This window comes from Anser anser (genome assembly GCF_964211835.1).
Source record: "Anser anser genome assembly, chromosome: 25".
Taxonomy (NCBI): Eukaryota; Metazoa; Chordata; class Aves; order Anseriformes; family Anatidae; genus Anser; species Anser anser.
Genome location: NC_139746.1, coordinates 2,666,414 through 2,690,385, shown reverse-complemented (window position 1 = coordinate 2,690,385; position 23,972 = coordinate 2,666,414). Strand labels below are relative to the sequence as shown.

Genomic DNA, 23,972 nt, shown 5'->3' with positions numbered 1-23,972 from the left:
GTATTCCAAGCACAGCTCCCTAATACTGAAAGGGCCCGATTCTCTTCTCAGGGACTAGTGGACAGATTTCTCTGGCTTCACTGACAGCCCTAGGAGGCTGACAGCGGGCTTTTGGTATGGGTTATAAACCCCTGAGGAAGAACATATCCATCTCATATTCTCCAAGAAAATGCAACAGTGTTTGTAAGAAATTAGCCAAATCAAGTGAAATCCTAGAGAAGACAAAACAATGTGCACTTTTCCACTGAACTACGATGTCAAATTAAAGTGCCTGGCCTTTGCTATGATTCTACTTTAAATTCCCCTCTCTCCCCTGCCTTCATCTATAATGAAGATAAGGTTATTATAGGAAGAAGTCTTTTTAAAACAAAATACTTTTTTTTCAGCTCTTTACCAGTTCTCAAGGATGCAGTTTAGTTCCTTTTTACACCTCTTCAGTTACACAGTCCTTAAAAACTAAGTCCTTAAATATTTGCAGCATAGAAAAAAACTAAGTGAATACACTGTAATGCCTTAACAAAATATAAAGCAAAGCTAAAGATTACAGTTCATCTCCCCTAGAGGGCTGGCTGGGTAAGAGGCACATTCTGTCCACCTCAGTTTGGCTTGCAATAAACATGATGTTCTCCCAGAAGAAAAAAAAAAAGGCAAAAAATTCCAAGACACAGAGCCTCCAAAGAAATGGAATCCAGATGTTGGAGATAACACAGCCCACTAAGAAGCCATAAACAGCTCCTGTTAGAGCACATTTTCACTTCAGCATTTCCAAATGGGTCTCATTTAATTACTGTGCTCTGTGCTTAGTAATAAACTTTCATTTGACTGTGTTCGGCAAATTTGTTAATCTTGCTCAGAACATCTGTTTACTCATTTCAGATAAATATTTTTTGACATGTGAAATCTCCTGCCCCCAATTTTAATTGCATTTTTTTCAGACAGTGCTCTAAGAGACAACAGCATTTACTTCCTATTGCTCCCCAAAGGGAATCCCTACCAATTAGAGAGCCCATTCCCAGCCCAAGACCATGTCTTGCACTCTCATTACAACATCTTACCTGCTCTAGGCTCTCAATATCTGCACGAAACCCTGAGAACAATGGCACTTCCAAAACAGCCATGTTAGAGGATCCAGAATGCAGCCATCTTCCCATAAGAAAAAGAGAGAGAGAACGAAAATAAACTCCGGATCCAAGGTAACAAATGGTACATGGACAACTCAGAATGGAGCATAACTGAAACAAATTTCAGAGGAAAAAAATAAACAAACCACAAAGTGTCTACTCTTCTTTGAAGAATTTGTTGAAAGCCATAGACTACACGTTTTTAACAAAATCCTCTTTTCTGCTTTTATTCAACAAAAATTAAGGACACAGTTATAGGAGATGTCCAGGTGAATGGCAGAAAAGCAGAAGGAAAGATGTAGTCTCCTGTGGGGCCGCTTGCCTTATTTTTCAATTAATCACTGAGAGAACGTTCTTTGGTAAAAGGGAATAACCTCTTGGAAGAAAAGAAGCTTCTGTGCTTCCTAAGTGGAGGGCTGCAAATGGATTGTGGTGTAAAAAAAATATTTCCCAACACAAAGTGGAAGTCATTCCACCCTGGTATTTCGTAAATGGCCATTTCCCTCCAGCATCTAATTGGCACAGAGAAGTGTCTTTGCTAATGAGTCAGCAACCTCACTCTCTAGTTAATAGTGTCAAGGAATTCACTGCCTATATCATCTTGTGTAATATCAATGAAGACTCCAAAACGCTGAAATCTGGAGTTGTTACTACTGAAGCATGCATTAAAAACAAGTGGGGTGGGGGGCACTGAAAGAAAGTTTATTTGGTCCATTTCAAAAGTTTTCATTTTTTTTGCAGCATGGCAGAAGTCAAAATCGTAACAAGAAAGCTCCTGCTAATTCCAGAACAATGCCCCCCTTTTCTCTGTATTCACGTATAGTCCACTGTCAACTGTCCCTCCCTTGGCAGCTTACCTGTTGGCTGATTAGTTGCACCACAGGCACTAAGACAATGAGCTGGGACCCTAGAGGGCTTATTTAGCTCACAGCCAGCACTGAGAAATACAGCACACAGCTTCCAGGACCAAAGTTGCCAAATCTGGCTCCTGCAGGGCTACCTGGAGGCCTCTGTATGGGTACCTCTAGGTGGGTGGGTTTGTGAGTTTGTTGAAGCAGTGCACAGAGCCAGCCTGGATGTAATGCTGCACCCAAGCTCATACGCCCACAGTGGCATTGGATGGTTTGTGGACTCCTTGGCTCCAGTTCAGAGCTAAGTCTCCCATAGAGACATTAAGCCTTTTTGATCCCGATCTAACTCCATACACCATACTCCCTAAGAAATCCTACAGTATCCCTTTACCTGCAATCACAAAATCACAACCCTCTCTTTTTCATCCCCCCCCCCCCACCCCAACTCTTCTTTACAGGAAAACATCCCAAGGACTTAATTGAGCATGACAACTCTTAAAAACTATTACATTCTGAGCAACATCCTAGCTCAACATGTTTCCACCATCACCCTTAGATGCACTCCTCTGTTCACATTGCCTGAATAAGACGATGTAGGAGTTAAAAGAGCATCATTACAGGAAGAAGGGGAGGAAAGGGAAGATTTCATTTGCTTTTGTTTTCTTTCCAAGCAATCAATCTCCTTGGACTGGGCTTCCTCTCAAATTTCTGTCTTTGCTCCAACAATTCCCAGGGCAGAAAGTTTCAGAAATAACAACAGAAAGGTTGTGTTGATGCAGGGCAGCCTCCTTAGTTACAAGCATCTTTAAGGGACTGACAAGACTTTCTAAGCCTCTCTCCAATACCAGCTGCGGTGCTGATGCAGAGGGGTGAAGAGGATGAGAAGGTGGTACTGTTATATACAGCGAGACAGGCTCCAGCAAACTTTCGGATGATGAGTTTGAATTGCTTATCACTGGCTGTTGTTAATGAAGGAAGGAAGAATTCAACTAGCCCAAAAAATGCCTGACCCAGGATTTCACAGGCTTGTAGCAATCAGAGTCAATGCATATCTGCCAGCAACATAGCCCCGTGAGTAAGGGACAAGTGTGTTGACAGAGATAAGATCACATCTTTGCCTGGAGCCACTGCAACTAACTGTTTTCAGAACTGTAGTCTCTGTAAGGTTTCATATCTGTAGGAAGGAAGGAAACCGAAACTGATAGGGGAGAAAAAAATTTCCATTTCTTTGAATTACATCCAAGCTGTTCGCTTGACTTCTGCCATCTGAATGCGGTGATGTTGCAGCCCCACCACCTGCCACGCTCCTGGTCACAGATATACGGAGTGATTATGAAACCATCCCATTGGGAATGGTTTCTTCTGTGGCACAGTAGGACACTGTAAGCCCTCCCTATTTACTTTGGTTGTGGCTTTCCCTCTTTTGGGGAAACTTTCCAACAACCTCTTTTAAAACTAAAACATTTTGTAAAGAGATCAGCATCTCCTGATAATTGCAGCAGCACTGGTATGTTTAACCAGAACATGTGTAAGTGGACTGAATACATGACAAACTATTCTTGCTGCTCTCTTTTTGTCTATAGGCAAGCTGTTTCCTCTTAATACCTTGTGTTTCCCAATCTGTAAAAAGAGATGTAAACTGCTCATGTCTTTGCAAAGTCCTTTGAGATCTAGCAATGATGCTTCTGGAGCTTTAGTCTGGGATGCAGACTGGCATTTCCTACCTAGTGCACGTCTCCAGTATAACTTTGTATTCCTGATGATCCCGATCTGAAGCTGGGTCATCATCATCCACCAATGCCCTCTCTCTGTGCAAGGTTTCAGAGCGATTCTCATCTGGAGAGACAGATCGCAGGAGATTTGGAGCTTGAAGATGCTGCTCTGACTTTGGCTCCTTCAGGTTAACCAGGAGCTGGAAAGCTGGTTTGGCAATTGGATCAGGCACGTTGTAAGTGACATCAATCTGCAGCAGAAAAGAGGAAAAAAAGCAACAAAACAAACTAAGGCAGTTTATAAGACCCCAATATTTTGTAGCATCTGCAAACATTCCCCGAAGACACACGTAAACACCAGATCTCTTCAGAGAGAGGTAATGGCTGGCACAGAAGCAACCAAGGATTTAAAACACAGTTTTTAATTTAAATATATATATATATATATATATATATATATAAATATATATAGGTAAAGCTGTACCAAAGCAAATCTACCCTGGTACAAATCATATTTACTTCCATGGTTTAAAGCAACACCAGGTTATTTAATTACTTTGAGAGAAATTCAAGGTACAACTCTTTCCTCACGGTAATCTGGGATTAAAAAACTAGCAGAGAGACTGTCAGTTTAGATGTCAGTTTAGAGATCTCTTGCTCACATACTTTCTCCAGCCCCATAGCAACTTTACCTGCATCAGACAGCAGCCTTCACCTTTGGCACTCACAAACAGCCCCGTTGGAATACTGGGTATCTGGGGAAAATCCACAGTTAAGACAGAGACAAGACACGGCTATCAGGACGTAAATGAATATCAATTTTAGCTTAATTCTGTGCAAGAGATGTTTCCAGTTATTAAGGATACTGCACAAGTGAAATGAACATGGCTTATTCTTTTCAGCCACCTACTTTTAACAGTGGTAGAAACAAGCAGCAGCTCAAAATAAACATCAGTCACTGGCTATGGTGAAAAATACCTTTGAGTGCTGCCTCCTATCACATCAGAACCCAGCCAAGAAACACCAGAAAGTTCCAAGATCTCACAGTGTTTAACTTGTACTTTTACCATTGCTGAACTCACCTGAGTTGTCATTCAGAACTCAGCTCAGATGGATCACTTTAAAAAACTGTCTACATTAACACAAAACCACTTACCACTGCAGTCTGGAGGACTTTCTTATTCATTTTGTTAAGCTCAAATGTCTCCTGGTAGTCTAGATTAGTAGAAGCCAAGGAAATGGTAAGGTTGACTCCTCCAATGTAAGAAAGGATAGCATATTCAGCCAGAGCCTGCAGGGCTACACATGTGTCCTAGGGATCAGAAGAGGGAGATTGGAATAGTGAAGAATACAGGAGCACTCTAAACTTAGAAACAAGCACTATGCTGTACAGTCATCGGCTTTTGGTAGCAGAATCATTATTAATTCATATAGCAAAAGAAATCCCAGGTTTTGTTCACTTTTGCTTTCAAAGGCATCTGTAAGGCCAAAGTCTAGATTCCTTTCAAATTATTAATTCCAGAAGGAAGTAGTAAAGAAAACCGGGAAGTTTTTCTTCTTACTGGGAAGCTTCTTCTGGACTCTACACAGAAACTCTGCATTCGCCATTCCTGAACCAATTGATTTCTACAACCGATTATGCATGCGCTGAAGCTACCTTTTTCTAAGACAGCCAACCTGAGTAGACGAGAATCCTCCAAGTGCATTCCTCTGCTGTGAAAGCCATTTTACCACTGGTAGTGCAGAGGCCACATCTCCTAGAAGCGTGTATGTCAGAAGGGCATAAGATGTCATTTCCACTTCTGCAGAAACAACTGAAAGAGAGGCAAAGGGATAGGGAAGATAAATTGAACTACTATCTAGAAGTGAGAATCACGCTAGTCTAGAAATAGTTCTATGAATATCCATTAACTAAAAATAATTAGAGGAAACACAGAAATAATAATGAAGTTTAATAATGCATCCAAGATTCACCATCTTCTAATTCCAACATAACCTCTTTCCTTTCCGCTACAGATGACCTTTTTACCTGATTTTATCCCACATGTAATTTCTCTCCCACTCTAGATCTACTTTGCTATTGCCCTTACTGTATACCTGTCCCGGACGTTTTCATACAATATCTGATTAAATCCTCCCTGAACACTGGAACACCTGTATCATATTAGAAAAGACAATGGCTTTAAGTGAATTGAAAATTATAGCACCATACATCGTTGTTGTGGCTTTGATAGTTAAAGTCTAGGAGAACAGTGCTGAAATGCTAGTGACTGCCAGTAAAAGATGGGTACATCATCCCTATGTCCATTTGAAAATACAAAGCTAAACAACTGTAAAATTAAATGTATTTGACTTCTCTCAAATTTATACTTCAAATGATTCCTCCCTGATGGAATACCCTATGGCTCTCACTCCTCTGTTATTCACGGTATTATTCCCTATGTCTATGAAACTGGAGCAAAAAGTGATGAAATAGCTGGGACTGAAAAGCCAGCCCTGCCTCAGCCACATCTAGCTCTGTCTCTCATTTGCACTTAACCAGCTCTTTCAGAATAAAGCTACCTGTCTCTATCAGCTCTCATTCCTGAATGGCCCTTCATATGGACCCTGTCTTGACTGACTGCCATTTTCAGAACATCCTGGTAAAACAAGATTTCTTTAGGGACCAAAACTGGGAGGAAAAGCATGGGAACTTTTGAAGTGTATTTTAAAAACAATTCACTAGAATAAATGCAGTCAGTGACCTGCTATTTCAGTCCATTGCCTTATTTTTGCTTTTGCAGTACAGGTACCTGATTGGGAGAGACCATCGTTAAATCCCATGAAGGTATCTTCATCGGTAACAAGACTTCCCGTCAAACTCCAGTGTGTAAAGCCATCTAGAAAAATAGGACAGTGGAATATGTATGATATTACAGGAGAACTGAGGATCAGCTTCTGTGTATGGGAAGAATCAAGCTTTACTATTGCACTGACTCAACTGATTCATGCCCTGAACTGCACTGTACCTCCATTTAGACAAACATTCTCTGGGCAAGAGGCCGCAGGCTCTTGCTCCCTCTGCAATCGCACAGATGGCTCAATGTGATTCTTGAATATTAGATTAAAATAGAGCATCGAAGAATGCGATGTATTACTAGACAAACTGTGACATATTGACTGGAAAACCACTGCAGAGCTTCTGACGTACTTGCCTTCCTTCAGCATCAGCTGCATGCATAGAGCTAAGGTACTCAGCCCATCTCTCCTGAGAATCTGGAAAACTCTTGCATTACAAGGTCAAACTGTGCTGTGAGAAAGACCTTGTCTCACAAGCTCTATGCTCTCCAATAACTCAAACATATCATTCAAGCTGCAAGGGCTATTTGTTTATCCCCATAAAAGAGCTGCCAATTTAAGAACTTGCCAGGTTGGCCCCAGGTGCACAGTACCTTGTGTAATAGCCATGCTGTTCATTTTCCGCAGCGTCACAGCAGCAGAGGGGCTGTGCAGCAGTGTCAGGGCATAAGCAATCAAGGCGGTAGTGTAGGGGTCTTCTGCTGAATATAAGTTGGACTCTAAGAAGTGTTTTGCTTTGTCAACAGCTGTTCTTTCTTCCTATATTTAAGGGAAAGAGCCCAGACATATTACCAGCCTCTATAGTTCTGTTAACCCCGGCAGGCAGCTAAGTACCATGCAGCCACTTGCTCACTCCCCTGCAGTGGGATGGGGAAGAGAATCAGAAAGGTGTAAGTGAAAAAACTTGTGTGTTGAGAAAAAGACAGCTTAATAGGTAAAGTAAAAGCTGCATGCACAAGCAAAGCAAAATAAGGAATTTATTCACTACTTGCCATCGGCAGGCAGATTAGTTAGAATCACTGTTTCTCACACCTGTGTGTCCATTAAAAAACAACTAGGGAAGAAGCATTTTGCTCTGTGTAGAATGACACTAACACTTTCCCTAAGAAACGCCATGCATCACAAATTTAAAACTAGAAGCAAACAGCACAGCAAGAATAATTTAGACAAACACTGAGCTGAATTTATTCCTCTTAAAGCTGAGAAAATTTCATGCCTCTGCAAGGCAGCAGATGAACAGAGCAGAAGCAAGCTCTCCACTGTATGTTTGATTGTGTTCCTGACACTCTGGAGCGTCTAGCAGACGCCAGAGGATAATAAAGGCCAAGGTTCCCAGGGGTCCCTGCAGCCAACAAACATGTTTTATTAACTCCCTCAATGACCTCACCATGTAGGAACGTGGCTCTGATAATTTATAGAAACAATTTAATTGGACTTGATGTAATTTGGTTTCCTTTGATTTCCCTGTGGCACTAACCTTCTCCCTCCTCATTTCCTAGCTAAGATCATTAGTACCACTTGCAAATCTCCTCTAGAAAAACCGTTAGATCTACATAAACTGCACTTCCAGCAAATAAAAACGCTAGGGCTGTCCTGATGCACAGCAGCCCAAAGAGAACATCACATCACTTCTCAGAGGGGGACACTGCTGACAGGGAGGCAGAAAGTTATTCTGTGGGCATTTAAGGATTTTTAATTTTGATTTTTAATAAGGTTCAGGGCCTTCCACTCCAACAAAAACTGGGAGGAGTGTGTGTTTGTCTGCAATGACAGCCTTGTCTCGCTACAGGGATGCCATCAGAAGTGCGGAGATTATCACAGGGTTTCTGAGTAGATACTGCTGTTTGCACTGGCTGTTTAAGCCACCATAAGCTCACTGAGTGTTCCCTGAGTCCGTTTATTTGAATACAGATCACCAAAACCTGCTGTAACATACACTACAACTCCTGTTTTCATCTTCCAGTTCTACCTGTACAGCTCTACTCATCCACTATCACTCTTTCCCCAGCTGTTGAAGAGCAAGGGGACAACTGTATTCATGACCTGTTCAGTGCATCTCCAGGAGGACATTCTTGCAGTCATAGTTAGTAGGAATGTTTAACTAAATTATTAGCTGAGCATACCCAGTCTACAGAATTTGCAAGCAGGCAGAAATACAACAGAGGAAAGAAGCACTGTTTTTACCAGGAGTTTTAAGAAAGAACCTCTAAAAAGCAAGTTGTACTAGAAGTGATTTTTTCCTTACTTCAAAAATTATGCAGTGGAATTGCACATTCCTATGTAGCAATTATTTTTTTCTGTAGTATTCCTGTTCCCCCTGATTACAGAGAGAAACATTTTTCTCCAGAGAAATGCACAATTTCTCCCAAAACTGCAGATTATAGTATCTTTGGAGAGCTGCACTCCGGTAATCTAATAGCAGTAGCAGTTTGGCCTCTGCACCAAAGGCAGACTGAAAAAGTTTTCTGGATCCCCTAAGCCAGCAGCTCTAGTTAAGCTCCTATCTGCACAAAGCTAGCTAGTTACAACTTCTTTTGAGCATATCTATCTAAGCTACTAGTATCTACACAGCCTGCAGTCACACCTTCAAATTACAAGGCTGAAAATGTTATTTGCAGCCATTTCCCAGGGAGATTGGGGCATGGTGTTGTAGGAAAGAGCTTTGCTGTGGTAGAATAAACCCTGAGCTGATGTCTGAAGGCTAGGAGATCACCTTAAACAACTTTGGAATATACTCCTTACTTTGGAAGAATCTCAAGGCTTTCAAACAGCCTCAGTTACCTGAATGCTACCATTCTAATGAGCAAAGAACCTCTGAAAGGGAACAGCCACAAAAAAAATTAAAAAAATAGATAGAACACAAGATCTGTTTTAACTAGGTTTCTGTTACCTCAGAAGTTACACCCGTTTCCAAAAGAGATGCAACCACATAAGCCGTCAGAGAGATCTTACCATGGATTCCACCCTGGAGAGCAAAAAGACAAAACCACTAGATGAAATTTGGGGAAAAGACTCGAAGCAAGACAGATATTCATAGCCCAATATTCATATAAGGGAACTTCATCCCTTCCTGCTTTGATAAGATCTCTAAAAACACAACTATTGCATAATTTTGTGTCTGTATAGTTTTTACCTGAATGTCCTTATTCAGTATCCTGCCCATAGCAGGAAAAGAGCCATCTTCTTTCTGATGCTGGATGATCCAGTCTTTGGCAGCTGTTAGCTCCTTCGGGTCAATGAAAATAAACCCACGAGACTGTGCAAAGGACTTGAGGACAAAAGCTGTTAGCCTGTAAAAACACATTTACCATTTTTGTTAAGAAAACAAATTTTGAATAACACATTACCAGGAAAACAACATTCCTAGAAAGCATAAATTTTGAAAATCTTGGAAGGGAAACACTAAATATTGTTAAAAAAAAGTAATGGTAAATAAAGGCTCCCAAACTCAGTTCAATCTTCTGGACAATATCAGGGTTAAGGGTCAACAAATTAAATTAAAAAGTATTACTGGAAGATATGCTTGTCATAGTTATGTTACACTCAAATACAGTTACTTTTTATAGGTGCTCAGCTGCTATCCTACTAATTAAAGCTTTTAAGTTAAGAGACGATATCTTTATAAATATGGAAGTATTTGTAAAGAAAATAATAAATTTTCCAATTTTGTTACAGTCTTAATTAAAAAAAGAAACCCACTGATAAAGTCTGAGGCGGTGTTAGATTTTATACAGAATTAAGACTTAGGAAAGCAATAGAAGTGTTTTTGGAATTCTAAACCTCTGACATGCAACTAGTGCAAACTCTGGCCAGCTTTGGGAGATTGAATCATTCATTTTACAAGCCTCTGAGGAATGGGAGGGTAGAAGGCATGCTGCCTGGCAGAGGATTTTTCAAGTGTTAAGTAATTCTGTGTCACCGTATTTTACATCTAGGGACTAGGAGATGCCAGGTCTGAGATAAAAGTTTACTATCTTCAAAACAGTGAGGCAACAGCATCACAGAACTGGTACTTCCACTCAGATGAGTTCACGAAGAAAATCAGTTTAAAGCAAAATACAGAAGAGATGGAGAAGCCAAATAACAGGACAAATAAATGAATGAAGACAAAAATCTCCTAGATCTGAGACTCTATAGTCCACAGCCATACTGATGTGTGGAAACACACAACCTTAAAGGCCATGGTTTCCTAAGGGGGACATTAGTGAGATGAGCTGATCTCCCAGTTGCACAATTTCTGGTTCTCATATTGTTTCTCTCTGAAAGACCCTGCACTTCCACTTCTCGGGGCACAAATCCATACCATTCCATTTCATCCATGAGGGGATATAAAACACTTAGAAGAATGCTTTCTTTCTTTTTTTTTTTTTCTTCTCCCTTCTACCCGGGGGTAGAAGAACTAGAGACAGTAAGTTCCTCCATACACGCTTCAAGAGAAGCTCCATTCTCTAGTGGAATTAGATGCTTTAAGTGCTACTGCAATTCCTGTAGACCAGACATGACCCACAACTATAGCTTCAGTGCCTAAAGCCCAGACACGTTAGTAGATGTGACTATCTTAACCTCCCACGAGTCTTGAAGCAATTACAGTACACCTACAAGTGCAGTATGAACGCAGCAGCATTGAAACAGTAAGCCTATAGTCACTGAGTATTATTTCTATTCTTCCCTGTACAATACCGTGATGGGAGTTGGAAAACTACTCTTTTTTCCTTGCCAATTGTGTATTTTTCCTGTTTAGCAAACACTGAATTTTCTAACTCTGTTTTAAATAGCAACTCACCACATACTCCCCGAGGAATCCCTCTCGCCAAAAGCGCTGTATGAACCATCTTGTCTCTTGTAGGTCAGCTGGCGCTGGTAGCCTGGAAGTCAAAAAAGAATTGTGGGAGTCCAAAATCCTCACACAGAGAAAAACAAGTATTTAAAGTGAATGAAGACTCAGACCATCTGGCACTAGCATAAGGGATTCTGCTGCCCGAGGCAACCTCTTATTTTGCTGTGTTTGATAGAGCCAGCTCTGTGTACGTACACTGCAGCTTATTCAGAAATCCGTTCAGGCTAGCATCTGTAAGGCTACATATACCTCTTGAAGACAAATGAATGGAACATTATTTCTCTAGCTCTTAGTCTCTTACTGAGCAGCACATCTGTTAAAAAAAGAATGTTTCTAAAACACTCAATATGAAAATCAACTCCTGCATTTTACACACTAGAAATGTTAAACATTTGATACCCCTCTGCAAGATGCAATATTAAAATAATGATTTTTACTTAAGCATACAGCCACCTTCCTTCCTTTTTACTGAGAGCACCATGGAGATGAGGAGCTTTTTGCCTTAATGATACAGCTTGATTCAGATTTTTCTCCAAAGCTGGTGCTTGGGACAACTTAAGGTAACATGACAGCAACAGCTGAGTGCTTAGTGCCGAAATTCCAAAGGAGATGGAGGCATAAGAACTCTTACATATCTTTCTTGAACCATGTGTGAGATGCGATGGATGATGTGTGATCTTAGTGTATATGTACACTACTAGGCCTGTCTTGCAAGGCCTATTTTAGACAAGTTCAACAAAAAAATTGAATGCTGGAGATTCTACCTGAAAGTCTTTTGAGACTGAAAATAAAGATAGTCAAAATGCTCTTCCTATCAGGAAAAGAATTTGCTTCTCAAACCTACTTGTCTTATAACCATGAACTGTTATTAGTATGCTAATAAAGCACACCAAGTCTCTATATGGAGGAATACTCAATACACAATTTGACAAAGCCAGATGCAACCAAACCCTTCAAAATGGGTGTTTCTGATAAGGAGATAAGTCAAACCTGCAAGAAGACTGGGTCAGAGAAATTTAGTGCCTGCTTAATTCTCTGATACATGAATAGACTTTTTCTTTCACACTGCATGACATTTTTATGGGAATGGATTACTTTTTCATTTCCAGAGACAAAGTTTCTTTGTTGACCTCTCCAGATACAGGCAGTTCCACAGTCTCTGAATAAGGGCTGCTCATGACTCCTACGCCTTTTTCTGTTGCTTTGTAGCCTTTTGATGTTCATAGGGAACACAGACAGAATGGTTTGAAAAATGGACAAAAGGAGGAACAAAACCTTAGATATTAATGATGCTCTGGCAGTAAAAACATCTTTGTCTAGGGGTTGGGGAATGTATACAAGCATGGGCCAGAGAGCACAAGTAACATTTTTTTAGTTGTTTTTCCAAATAGCTGTTGTATTAAATTAGATTGCTTTTTATCTACACAGTCTGCAGATACAATTTACTACTAACATAATGCTTTTTCTTCTTAAATTTTTTCTTAAGCATTCACTTCCAGTATGTTTGATGGACAAATAAAGTATTAGTTTTTTATAACAGTCTTATGATTTTCTCTGTTCTGTTATTCTAATGTTCACTTTGTGTTGAGTTATGCTTCGTTGTTCTTACATATATTCTTTTTTGCTTGCTAGGTTGAGTGGCACAGACGTTATGTCTGCTTGCTCTTTTGAAATCTTCTATTTTCTAAACACTCCTCTAGATGCTTGGACTCACTGGAGAGGTTCACCTTTCTAGTTTTCGCCTGTTCACCTGCTTTTGTGGAACTGCATTGCGGGAAAGTAGAAAAATTACTGACTAGCTTAGCTCAGGCCACTATTAAAAATTAGGGGATATGTGGGAATTGTTGGGTATCAGTATGTTATGTGATGGATGACTAAGTGATGAAAAAGTTCTCTGTCTTGGTACATTACAAAAGCCTTCTAGAGTGAACAAACAGACTCTCCCATCTAAACCTTATGCTTGGCAGGGCTCCAATAAACGTAGAAAGGTTTAAAACTCTTGAGGATTTCTGCTGTAAGGGCTAATTAACAGGCAGAGTTTGGAGCCAAAAACCTCTAAGGTTTGCAGATTCATAAAAAGAAACAAAATCAAATAATATTTAAAAGGAAAAACTGACACAGAGTATTTAAAAAATCCCTTTGAATTACTTCTATCAGCAAGCACAACAAGTTACAAATGAGAACAATTGTAGCCAGGCAAAGGAAGCAGCACTAGACTTTTGCTGCTGAAAACAAAAAATAAATTACATATTACATTTATAATTTCATAGGAGAACTGCCTAACCCTGTCACCTCTGATTTCATGACATGACTATTGTCTGACTCACTTGCAAGACAGCTATGTCCCTTTGGGTCATTCTTGTTTTCATTAATGATCTCCAAATTCTTACTTGTCCCGAGAACTGTATTTACTTACGGATTATTTTGCAAGTGGCGCTTCCCAAACAAATGCTGAGAAAAACAGTGCATAAGAAGATAGATTGCTTTGAGATGCTTAAAGAGAGGACAGGGCACTGAAAGGACAGAAAAAAGTCTTCATTGCATGGCTCTAGGATAACTACTTTGCAGACTAACCTCTGATTCTGGGTATACTGTTACTGAGAAAATATGATAAACTGGAGAAAGTTTAGATAAGATCTACGTGGTAATTAAAGAACTAGAAAGACAATTTACATATTTAGTTCTTTTTGCCTTTTTCCTAGATTTTGACTAAATTTAGTTTTCTGTGGTTTTCTGAAATTTGTAAACACAGGCTTAAGTTACCTAAATATATGCATGTGTGTGTGTACACATAAGTATGTGTAAATTAAAAAACACACAATAAGCATGTAAACCATGAGTTATTGAAGGGAAATATAGGCTACATATCAAGGAAAACCATCTCGCCATCAAAATCTGCTAACCTGTGAGATTGTCCTGCAAGAAACGATGAATTGCCATTACTTGGGATACTCTTCATTAAAAAGGACAATGTGATATTAACAAAACTCTCTTCTAACTTGTAAGCTTTTTCTCCTTCTATGAACTTTAAGTTTAATGAGTTACCTTGAACAAGGTAATCAGTAGCTTCACTCTCCACCTCATGACTGAGTTGCTTGGTTTTCTGCAGATATTTCAGGACAAAAACATTAGGAGCAAAATGGATCATGTTCTGCTCTCCACATCCAAACGGTAATCGCAAAAGATTGTCCAAGTTGTTTAATGTAGGACCCATCACATCTCCTGTTTGAAAAAGACGTGATAGTTTCAGTATCAAGGAATTACGTTTTGCTTCTTTTAGATGCCTTATGATTAAAAACCACCTGACTACACTAATTTCTACCAGCTACACATAGCTTAAACAAACTGTATCATAAATTGGAAGTCCTTCAAATGTTTAGTCTTATCTCTTCAAGCTCTTGCTGGAATAAAGGAGAAATTTCACATTTCAGAGTTCGACCGTTATCTGTGACTATGGGATTTAGACTAGATTAGAATGCAGTTAGTTCAATATGTGGTTATGATGATTATGAAATGAATACTATGAATTATAATAGACAGGACATCTGCAAAGCCCTTTGATGGTATCAACTTTAACTCACTGTCATCTCAAGCAGCCAAATGACCGAGTAAAAAAAAAAAAAAATCCCTGTCTCAGATTTAAGCAGCATATACCTTTGTAAACTGCCTATGACTACTTTATCTGGCCCATATTACTCAAATACTGAGTCAGAAGCAAATAACAGCTGGAAGTATCTCTTCGTATTTGGTAACTGGTACCTAATGATACCTCCTCATATTTGATACCTATTATTGAAGCTGTAGCTCTTTCTGATCCTGGAATTATGTTGTGGGGAACTCCAAGAGTAAATGCTTCATTGTGATTTTCATCAGTCTCTTCTTTTCTCCAAATTTTAAACTCTCCCATTGACCCCCAGCCTGTGGAAAAGCCAATGTACTTCACCTCGAACTGTTTGGGGACTGTCCACTCCACAATAATAGATTCATTTAGCACCCGAGTACCATGGCCAACCTGAAAGGAAAAAAAAACAACAGTTCCAAGGACCCATGCATGTGAAGTCTGTCTGCCTTGGACCCAGTAACCTATGAGATAACTCCACAGACTTAATCTCCAAGCCTTTCAGCAGACTTAACACTGAAAACACTGAAGACTGAGGTCCCGAGGGCATGAAGTGGCAAGCAAACATGTTCCGATTAAAACAGTCTGATCAAGACTTAACACAGAAAAAGCAAAAGGAACGAGGCTTTCTCCTTCTACAACATACCTAATGAAAAACTGCCATGTGTGCTCCAACTCTAGTTAAGGAAGCAAGAAACTTCCAGACATAGATAAATTCAGTACCTGAACAATTCCATTTTTCCAGCTGATCCAGAAGCTGCGGAATTCATCCCAGGACAGAATACCAGCTGTGTCTCTGCTGACCACTGGCTCACCCATTTTGCTGATGGAAATCCATGTTTTAGTATTTTGATGTCCACCAATAACAATCTCAGTCATCTCTGCCATGTCATGTGGACCAGAGGACAGGGCCAGGTGAGCATCATTGTGAGCTTTCACAGCAATATCAAAGTGTGTCATCTGGGCAGGTTTCTGCATGTACTGGTACTCATATTTGTTAGGTGTAGAAATGTGAATTTTCTCTAGTCAGAAAAATAACGGAACGTTTTAAGAATTAAGAGTTCAGCTCACATATTTAAAAAAACAACCCATAGCTAACTACTAAATTTTAAACAAACAGGCCTATCCTAAGTATACTTTCTTACCCCCCCCCCCCCGAATTCTCTTAAACTATTAAAAAAAAAAGTGGATTTTTCTTCCTATCCTCTACTTCTATCCACTTGCACTATAGTAGCTTCTTCAGTTGAAACTGCTCAGCTGATTTCTTGTGAAGTTTGCAAGTGATTTTTCAGTTCTAATCTAGTGGTCAAAAGCATCTCTGTTTAGCTAGCGGAGCCAACTTTGAGCTATCCAAATTTCCGACAGAAAGGACATACTGATTCCAGAACTGAACTTTAAAACATCAACTGAAAATATAGTACAGCCACAGTTACTGTCCACAGTGCTGAATACTTAAACTGTTTCATAAAGTAAAGGAATTTAATTGCCATTTCCAGAAATCACTTGGGCAGTTAGAGCAAATTCATAATTAGCCAGCCAGGTAAGAAAGACTCTTTATTCAGAAGTTCTTCCTACGCACCATAACTCATCAATCATAGACAAATGGCAACAAAGATTTTTTTTTTTAATTCCATGGGATGAAGCCACATGTTTCTATATGTAACTAAAATCAAACAAACTTAATTTTATCTCGTTTAAATAATGAACTTACCATTTGGGCAGAAGAACACACTATAGGTGTACTCTCTGGACAGTCCCTCTGGCTATATAAAGACAGAAATCCATATATAAAAATACAGTGTTTGGATTAGCAGCGACAGCTATTCAGTTTTACTTACAAAACGCATAATATTCTGATGCTGTACAGCATTTTGTATCCTTTAGAGAAAAAGTATTACACTGTATGCTGTTAGCTGCATATATGCTAACCACTGTCATTGAATCTTGCATCACAGCATATTTCTTAGACTAAAAGAGCAAGCATACTCAATACAATTTCTATCCCTTTTTGTTCTGAGCAGTATTGAAGATTCACCAGCATGAACTCAGAACTAAATGGGCCCTTCTTGTACTTGTACCACAAAAATTATTTCCAATCGTGTAAACATACACGTTATGATTCTCGTAAACCTCCTCATGTTTGGTATCATACCTAAAAACTTTCATGACTTGCCCAAACTTTAATCATTTTTTTCTGAATTATTACAAATCCCTATTTTTCTTACCTCAATAATAACACTACTGCGAACATAATCCACTCCAACTGGGGTCCTTTTGTCCACATAACTGTCCTCTGAGTGCTTGCCATTCTTTAAAGTTTGCATCCCATCTTGACAGCAATTAGTTCCACCATAAGCAAAAGCTTTTGCTAAGAAACAGAAAGGAAAAGAAACAGAGATTTCCAGATATGATATTGATCTACAAGAGTCCAAAGCATCGATCTAAACTAATTAGATACAGTTGACTAACAACACATCCTATGTTTTGTAATTACTGATCTATTTGCTAAGTATCTGGACAGTCACATCCAAAATTGCATAAATACTTGGACAGTCACAGGCAACAGAGAAACTCTTCCCTAGTTTCCTGCACTGTACGAGTTTTATCATTTAGGATTATTGCCTTTACAGATGTACAGAATTTGTTATTCCTTATTTAAAAATTTACACTCTTTAATCTCTTCAGGGAGATGTAATAAATCCAAACCATACACAACCACACATCACACATCAGAAAAACTAATGACTAGGGAATCTTCTGAAGCCTGCTCATACGGACTCTTCAGTGCATAACAGTTACAGAACCAGTTTGTAAGAAATAAATGAGGTTGAAAAGCTAAGTTGGTAGCAAGTGAAATAATGATTTCACTTTCAGGTACTAGGGAAAAAAGAATGCTCTTCTGAAAGAGGATTAAGAAGAAACACTTAAAACTCCTTCAAGCAGCAAGCTATTTTTTATCTGTGTACTACCAGTGATGTTGCTCAGTCCAAGCTCGTTGAAGGACAAAACAATAGAGGTGGGTTTAGCTTCCCCGGGGGCAACACACTTCTTTCTCGTCAGATGATGTTTCCCAGGATGCCCGACAAACTTTATGCCTTTTGGAACTGAAATCTTCACATGAACCTAGGAAAATTTTGAATGCCATTTATTGCAAATGTCATCTGCAAAACCAACAGATGTGTGAAAAATCTGAAAACTACAAAAATAATAATAAAAACCATAGTATGCACAGATTATTCTTCAAACCTTCTAGCGTTATATTTGACTGACAGCATTACTTTCAGCTCAGCAATTCTACAAGTAGTTCAGATACTACTTGAGCTAAGCAGATAATGTGTTTGAGAAGAAAACATCTGGAGAGAGAGCATTTATTGAAAAAAAGTTATTTCAAAGCAAACTGCTTTCAGCAGCTAACTATGAAGGAAATTCTCTGTGGTTCAATGTGAGCTTTCTAATCATCTTCCCTACATTTATCAATATGTTGATTTCTGAAGCATTGCAAGACTACTACAGCTCTTTCAAGCTACAGTAAACAAAGCAATGACTTTTATTAGTCATGAAAAGCAATAGTTATCTTCAAAGCATTTATGCTGAACTTATTCTGTTATCCTTGTATCTTTTCTACTGTAATTTGTAGATCACTTAGGAAAGTTTGATAAGAAACTACAATTTTGTATCTTAGCAACCAGAACAAAGAGGGCTGTTACCTCTACGCAGACAGCTAAGTAATTATAAACAGTCAATGGGATTTTGGTCTGTTCTCCCCGGATGACATGGTACGGCAGTGTAAAATCAATGAAGAAAGGTTTAAACGTCTTCAGTTCTGTTTGACTGGCAATGCCCAACCCCTTCTCTTCAGACAGACCCACAGCTTCAGTTATCCACGTAGTGATGGAGTCTGGCACTTCCACACGCAGCTCTGCTTCTCCTGATGTATTACTGCCAAAGAGAACATGGAATAACATGGGTTGATCAGGTTAATGAAATGCATTTGAACAAAGCTAAAGCACACAGAGCCAAATATTTGGGGGATTTCCCTCCAGATCCAAACTCACAGCATAGCATCAGTATCTGCTTTGAACAACAGCTTATAAAGGGCTCAAAGTTTTCTTGCTAAGTATCAGGATTTTTGAGAACTATGCACATTTATAAGGAGCAGAACAGTACCTAGTGGTTTCTGCATAACACAGAGTCTAACAAATTCTTACTGGATGAAAAGCTTTACAGGCATTTACACCCTGTTATAGAGGGTCACTTTTCTTACAGGTAAATATCAGCAGAAAAAAAAAAAAAGAAAAGAAAGAATCCTGGATAAAAACAATTTAGCAATAATTTATTTCACATTTAGTGAAATAAAAGCAGTTTTTGTTGGAACCTACTGTCCTCATATATGCTGCCACATTACAGCCTGTGCTTGAACATAAAGGCAAATAAAATTTTTTCCAGGCACTATGTTCAGCAACTGCTTCTCTATAGAAGCATATTTTGATTCAGAAACATCTTAGTAGTTGGTTTTTGGAATGTCTGACTCAGAAAATTTCCAAAAATATAATTTTCTTCTAGTGAGGATTGAAACTAATTATTAAAAATCAAATTTCTATTTTGAGCATTCAGCTTTACTGTGCATACCACAACAGGATACCATAAACTGATACACTCTTCCATGCTTTGTAATAATATAAATTCAGTTTAGTTCTGCAGACTTTGCAATTTCTCTCCTGCAAAGAAACTTTGGCCTCGCTTGGAACAGAAAACGTTTAATCTAAAGCAAGAACAAAAGCTATTTCATGCCTCAACTGGCAGGATGATTGGTGCAGTTATGAGTACACCCTAAGGTTGTTTTCTCTCGAGTCCTTATTTATTCCCCTGAGCTCGATACACATGCTGCTGGCTTCATAATCTTTTGCAAGCTACATGCATTGTAGCTGGCATGGAAAGTAAGAAAGCAAGATCTTCAGACTAAGCTCTGCAGCATAACACACTGCCTTTCAGTGCTGCAACACCTGCTGATTCACATCCAGAACAAACTGAAGAATTGTATTTTTCGCCACTTTTCAACTATGACAGCTATTCAAATTTTAGGCACCAACAATGTATCTTTACTTTTACCATCTAAATCAACTGTTTGTAACTGTTAATGAGCCTAAGCTACTGCAACTATTAGTAAACTGGCAGCGTATTATGTACTGGTCTTTGTATTGATATTACAACAGAAAAAAGATTAAAACAAGTAATTTGATTTAAAAAAAAAAAACTACAGATCACTGACCAAACCTACCATGCCTGTTCAAAGGCATAACCTCCAAACACTCTGGCCAATGAATATAGCTCCCCACTACAGAGGAAGAGCCTATGAAATGCACATGGCTCAACAGCAACAAGTCACTTGAACTTCTCTTCGCACCGGTTTCTTTGTATTTAGGTCCTCATCCTAACCAGAGTTAGGTAGCCAGTACTTGCAAGAAACTTCAGCCCTGACGAGAAAGCAGAAGGGTGTCCTAGCTCCAGAACTGGCAGCATTCCAGTCTGTTTAACCGGACAATTTGTTGCAGCTGATGTTCTTTCCACTGGGATTTCAGCCCATAACCAGCATTATTTTCACACATGAGGGCACTTACTCTTCTGGGCGGGGGGCCAAAGTACACAGACATTTCCAGCCATCAGACCCTCCAGCCAGGCTCTAGGAGTTTTTAGAATTGGTTTGGGAAGTTGACATTAGGCTTTTGTTTCTATTTTGAGTATTGTATATTGTAATTATAAATGGTAGAAGCAAAAAAACAATTTCTTCAAGACAGTGGAAATCAAACAATGTTTAGCTTAGTTGTTTCAATAAAGTGGAGAAAATGTAATCTGCAACTTTTTATTCCACACACTCCCATTTATAATTGACTGCCCAAGCTTGCTGAGGCCCAAAAAGGCACTTCTGGAATTCTCTGTGTATTTCTACAAAGCATATTTCATGCTCAATTGAACAGATTTGAATACACTTGCTGCAAGTTCTTGTCAAATTTAATTTCTAATCATTTACTGAGAATGAAGTTTACTGTTCCTTTTCTTCCCTCAAGATGCTCCTCCACTTGAGGCATCATGATGAGTTGGACACACGGGGTACATTATACGTCTGTCATGACTACAATTTGAAGTGAATACACTTCAAGACCAGATGAAATGTTACAAAGAGAGATTATTGATTAAAGCGGTAATGAAGAAAACCACCACCAACAAAGATCAGAGACTGCCACTGTAGCTCCAGTAGATTTTAAAGAGCTCCGTTTTCCGCAGCTGAAGAGGATACAACCCAAAGGATATAATTAAGGCAATTCCCTGTCCATACCTGACATTAAGGCAGTGCCATATCCATGTTTCAGGAAAGAAGGTTCTTTTCCTCTTCTCTGCTCTGCTAGAAGAAGAAATAAGCCTTTGGCAGTGAATTCTTAATAAGACAGTTAGTTTTAACATTAACTGATGAATCAGTGTTACCAACTGAGTGCAGCTCCCATGACCAACCAAAACTCCAGCTAGCACAGATTGATAATAAAGTGGTGCGTCATTCATAACACAAGTTACATAGTCTTTCCAATTCCTCTCATTGTGCACACACACATCAAACAGTCTGGAGAGATAAATAATCTAAAAAACCTAAAAGTTTTGTGATCCGAATTCTTTCACCAAGCAAAATCAAAGGGAACAGGTACAGCATGTGACTTCCCATGACATCATCATTTGGCCTTACTAATAGCAGTTACTACAATCACTGTTTTATATTCCCCTCCCTTTCTTTAACTTGGAATTATCTTGATCTCTAATATTTTCAGAATTCGTTCTATTTTTCTACCCGAGATGCTTCATTATCTATTTCTTAAATGATCTTTAAAAGTTACTCTAAGAAAAGCTAGCAGTTGGTTCAAAATACAAAGGCAAAGCATATCCTCAGTTTGCAGCATTAGCTGTAGTACCTCATGACTTTTTCTTCATGCAGTCCCTCATTTTATTTATTTTGAGCAACACCTGACTAGCATGCAACTCTGAAACGAGGGCTAGCATGCAAATACTGACAAGCAGTAACTAATTCATAAAAAGTAGCAACTAGTTCATAGAAAACCAAGATACACAAAGTTTCAAAGAATATTACTTTGCATTTTTCCAGAATTAATTTAAATTTAACAAAGCTTTTGTTAGGTCTATCAAGACAACCGAAGATGGTTTCCCCTCCCCACCACCATCTCGAGGAAACTATGCTATTTTCTGGAGGCAGTGGAGTATGAAACAGCTGAGAATATAGGGAGGGGAAAAAAAAAAGACAAAAAAAAGGTAACAGGTATCATAGACAATATGCATTACAAACAAATGTTACCTTGGTGCCACTCTAGAATGCATTGTAGCCACCAGTGTCCCAGTATGTGGCTGAAAAGCTGGTACAGCCTCATCTGTATACATGCCTCCATTCTGTCTGTGGTTTAAGCTGACTATATCAGTCATTACAACCAAGCCAGTTTCCTAGATAATAAAAATGAAGACCACAAAGAAAGAAAAAAAAAGAGAGAATTATGTACCAATAAAAGCTTTTCTGAAAAGAAAATCCCCCCAACCCTAACCTGATGTCTATGGGGTAACGTTCAATTCAAACCTGAGGATTTCTTAAAAAACTTCATGGAAAATAAAAATTATTGATAATGAGAAAATATGTAGGTACTTTGTAAGCAGGATTTTATTTATTTATTTATTTTTTTACAAGAAAGCTCATTTGCTTGGAAAATGCATTTCACCAATATCTAACATTACTGGGCATGTGTCTAAGTGTCAGGCAACTACAGGTAAAAAAGTATTACACATTTTCCCCCTTGAATGTTGCTCTACAGCTTTTTGCCCTTCTTAAAAGTTTCCAGTGTGTTCTGCTGTAGCTAGCAGGCAGCTCACACGTCAGACATCCCCAATTCTGCCCTACAAGAAATGCCAAGCAAAATGGAAATTGTCTGCACAGCTTCACAGTAAAAATACAGAATTCACAAGAAAGCTGTCTGCCAGTTCTGTTCCCTAAATGCACTTATTCATAAGAGACAGCAGCTCCCAGACACCAAAGGGAGTATGGGCTTTGTTATCTTTCACGTACACATCCAACTATTACAAATCAGGTATACAGCAATGCATAAAGAGCAGCTATTAACATATGGCTCTTTTCCCAGGAGTTTATGCCACTCAGTAAGAAAAAAACACATCAGAACAAAACCCCTAACAGATCAGGGAGAGGAGAAAAAGCAGCGACTCCTGCAGCAGTGGGTATTAAAGGAGGATTTAGAGTTTATGATTAAGCAATTGAGACACTAGGGGAACACATGGGAGACTATGGGGTTTAAGACAACACAATAAAGCAGTTTAGCTAAAAAATGCAGAAAGAGCAAAGGGAGTGGAAAGAGAGGATCCAAAGGAAGCAAAAATCGTTATTATTAGAAGCTGCATGAACTAAAAATGAAAACAGCATAAAACATGAGACCTGTAACACTGCTTTTCTTAGAGGCCAGTCTGTCTTTAAGAATGGTCACTACGGAAAGCCTATACAGAGAATATAAAACATATAGCTAGTACAGCATGGCCTTCCACATGACATATCCTCACAGTTTCTAGCAGTCAGAGAAAAGAGATCACATGTTGCAGCGTACATAAATCAAAGAGGCAGGACATCAGCAGAGTCTGAAAGGGCAGATGGACTCTACTGTGCAACTGCAGGAAGGTAAGAGACAAGCCAACACAGAACTTTTCAAATAGATCACTCACAGCTAATGATAATTTTAATAAAAAATAAAGCAAGAAGCTAATGGAAACATAATAACATGCCTTTGAAAACCTTCAGAAGACTGAACTAGTTTTAGCTTAAAGGATTGCATTGTTAGCAATGAAGCAATGAATTAGTGCGTGAATACATTAAACAAAAGGAGAACTAATTAACTCATTTTAAATGCCCAACTTGCAAGTCAAAGCAAATACACAGCACAGATC

At 39.0% G+C, this 23,972-nt stretch overlaps 1 protein-coding gene across 5 annotated transcripts in view; it reads right to left on the bottom strand.

Annotated features, from left to right (window-relative positions):
* CPAMD8 (C3 and PZP like alpha-2-macroglobulin domain containing 8) overlaps window positions 1-23,972 on the bottom strand; it is a gene marked incomplete at its 3' end in the record, with an annotated part of 54,070 nt that overhangs the window by 16,037 nt on the left and 14,061 nt on the right. For 3 of the 5 annotated variants that reach the window (XM_083811268.1, XM_083811270.1, XM_083811272.1), the window contains 19 exons: window positions 22,333-22,475; window positions 21,313-21,378; window positions 18,686-18,917; window positions 17,948-18,101; window positions 17,204-17,346; window positions 16,690-16,741; window positions 15,702-16,000; window positions 15,146-15,371; window positions 14,405-14,581; window positions 11,306-11,387; window positions 9,656-9,812; window positions 9,413-9,487; window positions 7,116-7,281; window positions 6,477-6,563; window positions 5,362-5,498; window positions 4,841-4,996; window positions 4,377-4,439; window positions 3,697-3,935; window positions 1,056-1,143 (listed from right to left, as the gene is read on the bottom strand). In XM_083811268.1, coding sequence (XP_083667394.1) covers window positions 1,056-1,143; window positions 3,697-3,935; window positions 4,377-4,439; window positions 4,841-4,996; window positions 5,362-5,498; window positions 6,477-6,563; window positions 7,116-7,281; window positions 9,413-9,487; window positions 9,656-9,812; window positions 11,306-11,387; window positions 14,405-14,581; window positions 15,146-15,371; window positions 15,702-16,000; window positions 16,690-16,741; window positions 17,204-17,346; window positions 17,948-18,101; window positions 18,686-18,917; window positions 21,313-21,378; window positions 22,333-22,475 — 2,742 coding nt within the window. The remainder of the gene's footprint in view (window positions 1-1,055; window positions 1,144-3,696; window positions 3,936-4,376; window positions 4,440-4,840; window positions 4,997-5,361; window positions 5,499-6,476; window positions 6,564-7,115; window positions 7,282-9,412; window positions 9,488-9,655; window positions 9,813-11,305; window positions 11,388-14,404; window positions 14,582-15,145; window positions 15,372-15,701; window positions 16,001-16,689; window positions 16,742-17,203; window positions 17,347-17,947; window positions 18,102-18,685; window positions 18,918-21,312; window positions 21,379-22,332; window positions 22,476-23,972) is intronic. The other 2 variants (XM_083811271.1, XM_083811269.1) reach the window with 1 other exon arrangement.